This window comes from Eubalaena glacialis, chromosome X (genome assembly GCF_028564815.1).
Source record: "Eubalaena glacialis isolate mEubGla1 chromosome X, mEubGla1.1.hap2.+ XY, whole genome shotgun sequence".
NCBI classification, from domain to species: Eukaryota; Metazoa; Chordata; class Mammalia; order Artiodactyla; family Balaenidae; genus Eubalaena; species Eubalaena glacialis.
In genome coordinates this window covers 28,430,166-28,440,439 of record NC_083736.1, presented here as the reverse complement: position 1 = coordinate 28,440,439, position 10,274 = coordinate 28,430,166, and the positions used below count along the sequence as shown (strand labels likewise).

The 10,274-nt window shown below is 43.2% G+C and overlaps 1 protein-coding gene across 1 annotated transcript; it reads left to right on the top strand.

The window, feature by feature from the left end:
* The first annotated feature begins 3,913 nt into the window (after positions 1 to 3,913).
* On the top strand, positions 3,914 to 5,155 carry LOC133082565 (myb/SANT-like DNA-binding domain-containing protein 7). The gene is given in 3 exon segments (XM_061179195.1): positions 3,914 to 3,940; positions 4,369 to 4,409; positions 4,411 to 5,155. Coding segments are annotated over 3 exon segments (813 nt in total).
* Positions 5,156 to 10,274: the final 5,119 nt, after the last annotated feature.

The following is a 10,274-nucleotide window of genomic DNA, read 5'->3' as shown; positions in this document are numbered from 1 at the left end:
TATAAGGATAGGAATTTTGTGGCCATTTTTGCAAACAATCTTCCATAAACCTTATTCCTCCTTCATGACTTGTTGCCTCACCTCGTACAACTCTATGCCCAAATATCACTTTTTTAGTGAACCTTCCTTGATGAGCTCCCTCTCCCTACTCCCTGTGCCTCTTTCCTGCTTAATATCCCTCTGTAACATCTATCACTTTCTTACCTTACTTACTTATTTTGTTCACTGTCTGTCTTCTCCTTCTAGAATATAAACTCCACGAGGACAGGGATTTTTGTCTGTGTTGTCCACTGTTTTATCTCAAATGCCTAGAACACTGCCTAGAACAGAGTAGGGAATTAAAACATAGTTTTGAATGAATGGATGGTCTGATGGTGTTTACGATTCGAAGCAGGAGCACTCCTTGCTGGCTATAACAGTGCTATTGATGTTTGGGTCCAGAGCCCACCATTTATCCTTCTTGGTGTAACACTGCTACATTATGATGGAATAATACATATTAAGCACTTTGAAAATACTAAGAATTTAAAAACAGAATTACTATTGCTTTCTATACCTTAGATAAGTTTGGTCTTAACTCACTCAATAGGTAACAGTCACCAATTACATTTAATCCTCTTAAATGGACCACAGCATTGCAATTATCTATTTTGGCATAGTAATCTCTTGGAGGAGGGGCTATTTCTAAAACAATGCTCTGATCACATTGAACATAACCCCACCCACCATCTTGGGACTTTTTTCTGCCTACAGAATAAAGTCCTCCCAAATTAGTACCCATTTTGCCTTTCAGGAATTATGCATTCTTTATTGGTTTAGCTAGGCTTGAAGAAAGGGCATGACTTAGAAAAGGGTGAAATGAGGGGTGGGGGAATTCAGACAGGAGCCAGAATGTGAGATCTTTTCAGAAACAAGTTGTGGAGCAATTTGGCTGGGATAGAGGAGCCATATGACACAATATAATATAGCAGGAGTATGGCAAATGCATGGGAAGTGCCATGTTTTGAATTATCATAAAATAAGGTCAGGCCCTAGGCCCACCAGATGTCCAAAAGGATACATGAAACCAGACTAAGTCTGACAACATGATGAGCTTTTCTTATGCCTTTTGGTTCTTGTATTTACTCCTCTTACCGAATTACATCTATTTTCTTTTTCATTCTAAATTCTGTATGAATTTAAGAAAGTGAAGCCACTGAGCCAACAGATTTTTCTAGTTTCATCAAGAGCAGAATTCTGGTTGTTGGATTGTTGATCTGCTGTTATGTCTCTATCACACCACTTTCTCAGTGGTTATTTATACCTCATCTATAGCTCCCAGACATTAAAATGAAAGATCTTGAAACTTATGGGAGAAGTTTAGAGAGAGAGCTCTCTATATCTTATGAAACAGACAAGGTCACTGCTTAGTCAACCTTTCTTACAAAAGAGTTCAATGATAACAGCCAAATTAGAGCCCTGGTCAACCGCAGCTGATGATGGGCTCTGTTGACGGGTGCCCTTGGCTAGACCTGAAAGTGATGTCCTGAGAAATGATTACACTTTTGCTCAATAAGCCAAAGATGTATCCATTAAAGGCTGAGCAGAAAGGAGGAATAAAGGTGGAAATGCATCCTCTTGATCAGTCCACATATTTGACCTCTTACTCTCAGTCATGGTCTCCAGTGTATCTATCACACTCCGTCACGTGTATGGATTATTCCAGTGCAGTTTTAGACACACAGAATCCTTGATTGTGGAGCTCCTTATAATCTTAGAAAGATATACTCAGGTATGTAAACCAATGAATAATTCTAAAAAAGCCATATGGAGAAATTAGGACTACGTGCTATTCACTCATTCAATAATTATTTATGAGGACTGTGTTAGATGCTAGGTGTTCTATCCTCAGGATGAACACACTTTAGTTGGAGAGACCAACATTAAGAGTGATAGGTAAGTGCTGTGATAGAATGAAGTACACACAGAGAAATGGAGTGTTATCTTGACTTGGGAGTTGTGGGTGTCCTGGAAGCTTCCTCAGGTGTGATACCTGAAAAGAATTTTGAAGACTGAACAGGAGATGTTAAGGAGAATAAACATTGCAGGTAGAGAGTGGTGTGGGCGACAGTGGACCTTTCCATGTTCATAGTCAAAGTGGAGGAGGATAGGGCAGAGAAAGGAAAGAGAAAAGATGCTGGAAAAGAAGCAGGAAAGATCAGAGAGAACCTGGCAGTTCAACTACAAAGTTTTAATTGGATGTGAAAAACAATGTAATGCCACTGCTGAATTTTTTTGAGTGATCAGATTTTCCCTTCGGAACACAGACAAATGTGGAAGATGAATAAAGCATCTGAGTATGGATGAGGCTAGAGGCCTGAGATCTATTAGGGGACTGCTGGAAAAAAATCTGGAGAGACATGATGAAGGCTCAGCTAAGACAGAGCAGTGAAGAAGACGGGAGTGATGTTGAGAGATACTGACGACCAGAAATTAGAGTTCTTGGTGACCAGATGGGCAGCAAAGGAAAGAATTTTGAAGGGTAATGTTTGGATTTCTAGCTTTGGGCATCTGGGTAGACAGTGACATCACTGTCAGAGAGAGAGAACACAAGAAGATAAATGGGGACTTTGGGGAAAAGTAGTGACTCTTCTCAAGTTCAAGATGCCGTGGAACATCTGGGTGGAGCTGGAAATGGAATGAAATGCGGCAATTCAGACTACATGGAATTAAAAGTGAAGGGTAAACTTTCCCACACCTAATCCCCTTTTGTGTTTGTATATCCTGGCTCCTTTTTTGTAGAAAAGGCCTCCATCTGAATGATAGGAAGATAAAGAAAGAGGGCCTCATGGATGGCGTGGAGGGTGGGTGGGGGCTGGAGGAAAGGCAGGGATTTGAATAGGCAGAGGGGAAAAGAAACTGCCGTTCAGGGAGGGAACAGAGAACCAACAAACGTAGGACACTATTACCAAGCAAGGCAAGAGCAGAGGGTTCAAGATGCGGAAAAGAGGAAAATAAGCATTACCAAGAGGACGGTGCTGGATTTCTGAATGAATTTATTCTCTGGATGGATGCTGGGAAGTTTAGACTTTAAACAACCAGCAGTAAGAAGCCATGGAAAGTTTCTGAACAGAGGAGGAGCATTATAAGATTCATATTTTACGAATATGGTCTGGAAACAGCATCCAGGAGAAGAAGTAGGCCTAAGGGGAGGCAGAGATCTGTTTAACAGGTGATTGGAATCTGTCCATACCTCCAGTGCCGTGTCAGGGAGAGAAGAGCTTCCAGGGGTTCTGCGGGCACAACTCTCCCGTCAGGAATATGGCAGCACTTGGGCAACTGGGATTGAAAAAAGTCATGCTATATATTCCTTCAAAGGGGACCTGGCCATGGCCCTCTTGAAGGAGCAGGGAGATAGCCATGAGTATTTTTTCCTTTAGAGAAATACAGAAGCAAATAAAAATAAAGCTTGCGGTCACGACTATTTTTTAACCCAATTACACATGCATTACTAAGTGTCTTCCATGAGCTGGAAGGTGTGATTTTCTGAGTCGGCTGCTGAGTTGAGATGAGAGGAATTGCTCAGTGTTGATAACACTTGGATGTCGCTAATGTAATTACAGTTTCCCAAACCAGTCTCAAAAATTAAGGCTCTGGGTTCTGCGGCCGGGCGCTGTTGCAGAGGGGAGACCACTCGTTACTGCTGCCGCCGTCTCTGCCGCTTCACGGCGGCCAGCGTGGTTCACCTGCACATCCGTCTGTAAGGATGGCCGGGCTGATGTGGATGCCAGTGGTGCAGGTGACAGAGCCACTCCAGCTGTTGTTGCTTACTCAGAAAGTGAAGAGGTTGTTGGATTGGCAGCAAAACAAGTGGAATAAGGAATATTTCAAATCCAGTGATGAAAGGAAAGCAGATCCTTGGCAGAAGCCAGAAATGCGGTCCTTGGACCTGGCTTCTCAGCAATTAGCCCTGAGAGGGAAGAATCGGCTGGCTCCTGGAGATAGACCGGAGCACACAGAGCCTCCCCACACCTTCAGATCGGCACCTTGCTGCCCAGGAGCCTCCTCCAGCTGGCCTTCCTTCCCAGTCCGCTACGGCCACTTCCAATCGCAGTGCGGGCATCCGGTGGTCCAGACAGGAGACACGGACGCTTCTCTCCATACTAGGTGAGGCAGAGTATATTCAGCGCCTCCAGACCGTGCATCACAATGCAGATGTCTACCAGACTGCGTCTAAGCGGATGCAGCAGGAAGGCTTCCGCCGCACCGAGCGTCAGTGCCGCTCCAAGTTCAAGGTCCTGAAGGCATTATATTTAAAGGCGTATGTGGCCCACGCCACAAGTATGGGTGATCCACCACACTGTCCCTTTTATAGATACGTTGGATCACCTTCTCCGAAATCAGATAGTGACTGACGCAGACAACTTAATGGGCTGCTTGGTCCCAGCGCTGTGATCAGAACTTGGCGGCCCCTGACATCCCAGGGGAAGAGGGAACCAGCATTCTGGGAGCAGAAAGGACTCAGGCAGCAGATCACCAGCCTATCTTGAAAACAGTTAAGGAATCAGATGAGGATTGTCACCTGAGGATCAGTGACCAGATGCGAGAAACCAGCGACCTTGAGGACTCCTGGGATGAATCCTCGGGTGCAGGGAGCTCTCAAGGGACCCCCAGCTACAGCAGCTCCCACCACCTTTTCAGAGGTGCAGCTGCTCCCTGTCAGAGCAGCCCCATGACCAGACTGGGAGTGTCTGGTGAGCCCAGCCCCTGCACCAGCTCCGGCCAAAACACTCCCGGGGTGGCCTCGGCACAGCGGCCTCCAGTCTCCTCCTCCAGAGTTCCTTTTGTTTCTGGTGGGGATGGGCCTTTGACCAGTGAGCCCCCTCCCAGGTGGGCGAGGCGAAGAAGGCGGTCAGTGGCCAGGACTATCGCAGCCGAGTTGGCAGAAAACAGGACATTGGCACGAGAACTTTCAAAGCGGGAGGAAGAAAAATTGGACCGGCTGATTGCCATTGGCGAGGAGGTCAGCGCTCAGCAGGACCCCGTCAATGAGCTGCGCAGGGATGCTGTGGTCGCGGTCAGACGCTCGGCCACAGCAGTGGAAGAGGCAACCGGTGCTTTTCAGCTAGGGCTCGAAAAGTTGCTTCAGAGGTTAATTTCAAACACCAAAAGTTAGGAGCTGATCACACAAGGGTGTATTTCCTACTCTGGCAGAGGCCCGGGTCCAAAAGCTGCCTTCTGGTACCCTGGCTCCTTTTCCGTGTCCTCAGAAGAAGAGTGGATGGACCATTAATGTGCAGAAGGGTAGGAATATACTTGCTTCTCCCAAGCGTCCCCACTAGTTGAAAGACCTTTCAGAAACGTGAGAGGTAGGCTAGTAGACAACGGAATCAGCCAAGTCCAGAGAGCTAGTTAGCCCTGGTTTCATCACTGATGTGCGACAATTTAGTTTACCTCTCAACACCATTTTCCTTGGCTGTTAAAAGGGGGCAACCTGCCTACCTCACAGGGTTGTTGTGAGGATCAGATGGCTTAAATAGATGTGAAAGGGTTTAAAAGTTTAAAAGCACTAAACACATGTAAGTTATTAAACCATATGACCTTGGCCGAGGTCAGACTAGGGTGAGGCACAGTAGCTGAGAAGATAGATACAGAATTAGGGTTGTATACCGAGACCTCATTGCTTGAATCTACTAGTTTAACTTGACTGTTTCCTGGAGTTTACAATCTTCATTTCTTTAAATCTCTCTATAGCTCATCAGGCTAATATAGACACAACACGTATTGGTACCTCTATCTCTTATATTTTCACTGTTGTGTCTGTGACATACCCACTAGCAAACACTCAATAGTCAAACCATCTTTCCCCCCATTTTACTAGTCCTTAGTCTCTTATCACTATGGATATATTTCAGAACTGACAGGGAGCCACAATCGTGCATTTTAGTTCATATTGATAATCTTTGATATAATGAGAAATTGGCTGTCGTATAAAATATTACATGTAGGGCTTCCCTGGTGGCGCAGTGGTTGAGAATCTGCCTGCCAATGCAGGGGACACGGGTTCGAGCCCTGGTCTGGGAAGATCCCACATGCTGCAGAGCAACTGGGCCCGTGAGCCACAATTACTGAGCCTGCGCATCTGGAGCCTGTGCTCCGCAACAAGAGAGGCCGCGACAGTGAGAGGCCCGCGCACCGCGATGAGGAGTGGCCCCCGCTCGCCGGGACTGGAGAAAGCCCTCACACAGAAACGAAGACCCAACACAGCCATAAATTAAATAAATAAATAAATACAAATTAAAATAAAATATTTCTTACAGCATTATAGTTGTTTAAAAAAAATATTACATGTAAGTAAATTCTTTGCATTCCATATTTTTTAGGTTCCTTGATTATGCATAATTATATATCTTTAGCTTTGGTTTGCCATTTGGACATTGTGGAAACAATTCAGATTATATCAGTTTCCCAAATGCTTTTAGCTAATTTTGTTCTTCTCTGTTAGCCTTTTTTCTGTCTGGTATGTTACAGAAGGCAAGCCCTAGAAAACTTTTCTTCTAGGGAACTTTCCAAAGTCACTCTTTCTCACAAGATATAGACAAACGTTCACCTCGTTAATGGCATATGATGGAATAGAACAGCTTTGGGAACAGTTGGGTGGTGTGGATAAGGACGGCCTGCAATAGATAACTCTTTTTAAGCACCAATCCTCCACAAATCCATCCCCTTTTCCCTCCAAAACACACACACTTCCTAGAGGAGACATGATGGTGTTGAGCCATGCTTCCAATTTACTCTAGAAGGGAAGCCATTACTGGCCATCGTTAACCTCACTTAAAGCTCTTAGCGGTTATTTAGTACTTTCAGAAAGTACAAAAAGGAGACTTGGAATTTAAAAAGCTTTCCTCTAATCAAGAGGCTGAAAAAAAAGTGCAGGCATGTTGGGAGAGGTTTTATTTTCTATTTTGCCAGCTTGGTTTCTTACCTAAATGCTGGAAATACCAATAGGTAGAGAAATGGTCCAAACCACAGTGGGAACATAGTGGAAGCAGGAATAGATGGCAGGCCTCTCTGGGGAATGGGCGATTACGTAGGAAGCAGCGTGAGGTAGAACACACTGGAATCTAGTCAGAACCCCCAGATTCTAATGCTGCCACACTTCGTTACACTGAGCAGATCACTTGCCCTTTTTGTGCCTCAGTTTCTCTCTAAAATGAGAGGTTTGTACTAGATGACTTTTCTCGTACCTTCCAGTTCTAAAAAATTAGATGAATAGCATAACAAAAGAAAAAGTGAAATTCTGATTGCGATATTTTCAGTCACAGCAGCGTATTAATGGATGTGAAATCCTGGTAACAATTGTGTTTTAAGGAAGCATTCTATGGCATTAATATTTATGAATGTACTCGTGAACTTCTATAAGCACCACACCCAGACACAGATTCCTTGCTTTAAAGGAGCATATGTTTAAGGCACGGAAATGGAGATATACAATTTTTTTTCTCAGTTGTTTTAGGCCCTTACATTGAGGGGTCCATGTCAGTTACAACTGTATAACACTACTGTAGATAGGTAGACTTTCTGGAAAAACAGGGAAGTACTTGAAAGAGTTAGACCTGTACTATATTAATCTATTAATGGTAGCAAAGTACACAGGCAGGGATTTATCTGAGATAAGAGAAGTGCTAAAGAGCAGAAGTCAAGGTGAACTTGGGAGGTAGGAGTGTGCAGATCTAATGGGTAGAGTAACTTTAAGGTTGGGAATAAACTAAAGGGAAAAATCTTTAAAAAGTAAACAGGCCAAATCTTGTGAAGAGGAGGGAAGTCGTAATAAGGGGAGGCTGTACAGAAACAGGCCCAGAAATCCTGTCTGAGCTCTAGGCCCAGCCGTGACCCCCTGTCAGTCTGCAGGCAGGTCACTTGACCATTCTGTACCTCAGGCCCCTCACCTATCCAGTGGGAGGCTATCCCAGCTACTTCACAGGAGCTGTGTGAGGGCCCAGTGGGCAGATGAATGTAAAGACAGGCGTTTCCAGACCTGGTGGGCTCTGTACTGGGACAGCAGGGTAGCTGCTGATATCCAGATTTAAGCTTGTGAACATATGACTTTAAACATACAATTAAAGCTATTCATAATCTGCTATTCTACCAACATTAAATTACAGTTACTTTGGAGCATAAGTTAAATGGTTTAAAGTAAGCCTGTAACATACCTGCAAAACATCTTCCTAACTCATACATGCAAATTACTTCTCCATGTAAAGGTCTCATCACTCTAACCTCTAAGTTACCCTGCTCCAGAAGTGACTACTCTAAGGCTTACTGTGGTCCAAAGAGAAGGAAGAAAAAAAAAAGTAACCAGGACCAATAGCTAGATATATTTTAAAAAGATGGCACAGCAGAAGGGAATGCAATTCTACAAGGAAGGGAATGCAATTCTACAAGGAAGAAGCCTGGTAGCATGAGAGTGCTGGTGAGTGCGGGGCAGGGGCCTGCTGACCGCAAGGGGCACTTCAGCAGGGAGGAGGAGGAGGAGGATGAAGGCCGTGGTACCGTGGTAGGAGTAATGCTCTGCCTCCTGATGCCCTCGACGTAAACGGTGCTGTGTATGGCAACCTCCCACCACCCTCTGTCTCTCTGTTAAGTAACTTAATCCTGGTGTGGACAAATAAAGTTGTTATCTGTACCTAAAAAAAAAAAAAATAAGGTTCTTGTACTTTTTCTATTTTCCTGTCCATTTTGGGAAGATAATAATAATAAAAATGTACAAACTTGCTTGGTTTGACTTTACACCCAGTTGTCACGACATTTTTATTGTGTCTTATCCTGACTGGAGTGATTTATTTCAACTTGCCTTTGAAAATGTCATTTACACAGAGAGATTGAACGGACTTAATTTGTTTAGTCTTGCAAAATGATGCTTATCGGTGGACCATGATAATTCACTAAATATATCCTGTGAAGGGAGATGGTACGAACAACTGAAAGAATTATTCAGTGTGGAGAACAAAAATGGATAAAAGGAAGTTAGCTAGCAAACAGGACTGAGATGTTAGAATAAAGATGGATGTAAGGTATTCTTATTAGTTGTCCCATTAAAACAAAACGTTAATTTAGAGAATTTCTTTATGTCATTAGGGCTTTATTGCTGCTGCTGTGGTTGTTATTTAAGTATATACAGAAGTGGCCCAACATAACTAATGTAAATTTCTCCTCCATGCTTCTTCGAGCATCATAAACGCTCGAGCTTAACTGAATTTCTGCTTCACAGAATTACAAAGTACCATTATAAGACTTAATATGTTTCCCATTTCCTGTCTTTTCCCACTGTCTCTCTTCTAACACAGCATCCACCTTTGGTCCACTTTTAAAACAATCTTAAACTTCCTAATTCATTATTATTATGTGTGTTGCAACTGCTGACAACCATAGATTAACCAAGTTTTAAAATACTTTGTAAAGGAAGTATAAATGATCAGAGAAGCAACTGTTTTGTTGCTGTTGTTGTTGCTTTTTATTGGATGAAATACTCTTTAAATTCTATAGTGCTTTACAATTTTCAAAAGTTTCACACACTTGATTTCATATAATCCCATAACAACCCCTTTCTTTTTGCCTACCCCTATATTGCCCCTTCCCACTTCCCTCTCTCCACTGGTAACCAATCTCTAGTTTGTTCTCTCTATCTGTGAGTCTGGGGAAGCAAATGTTTAAAATGGTGTTTTTAGGCATGTAAAATTCATGAATAATCTGAGATGCTATAAGCAGGTACAATGTATTCAGCGTCTGCAAAGTGCTCTCATGTATAACACCTCATGGAAACCTGTCACTTAACATTTGAATCAAGCCACAGCATAGCATGGTCAAAGTGGCTAAGTTAAGAAAAAATGGCAACTATGTGGCCTTAAACATGGGAACTCTTTTTTCCCCCTTTAGATCACCTTAAGGTACCAATGTTCCATGGAATGGACCTTGAAAACATGGGGAAGAGGAACTTTAAGATAAGTTCTTACTCAGATCTTTTCTTTTAGGGAAAAACAACCAATTAACATAAGTAATGTTTTCCAATTATGCACTACCCAGGGAGGTGAGGCAGTATAGAGTTTGGAGTCAGCCTTCCTGGGTTCAGAACCACTTGCTAGCTGGATGACCTTGGACAGGCTAATAAACCTCTCTGTGCCTCAGTATCCTTATCTGTAAAATGGGAATAATAATAGTCTTACCTCACAGGGCTGTTGTGCACATGAAACACTTTATAAGCAGAGAGGAGAGTAAAAAACTCAATAAAGGTTAAA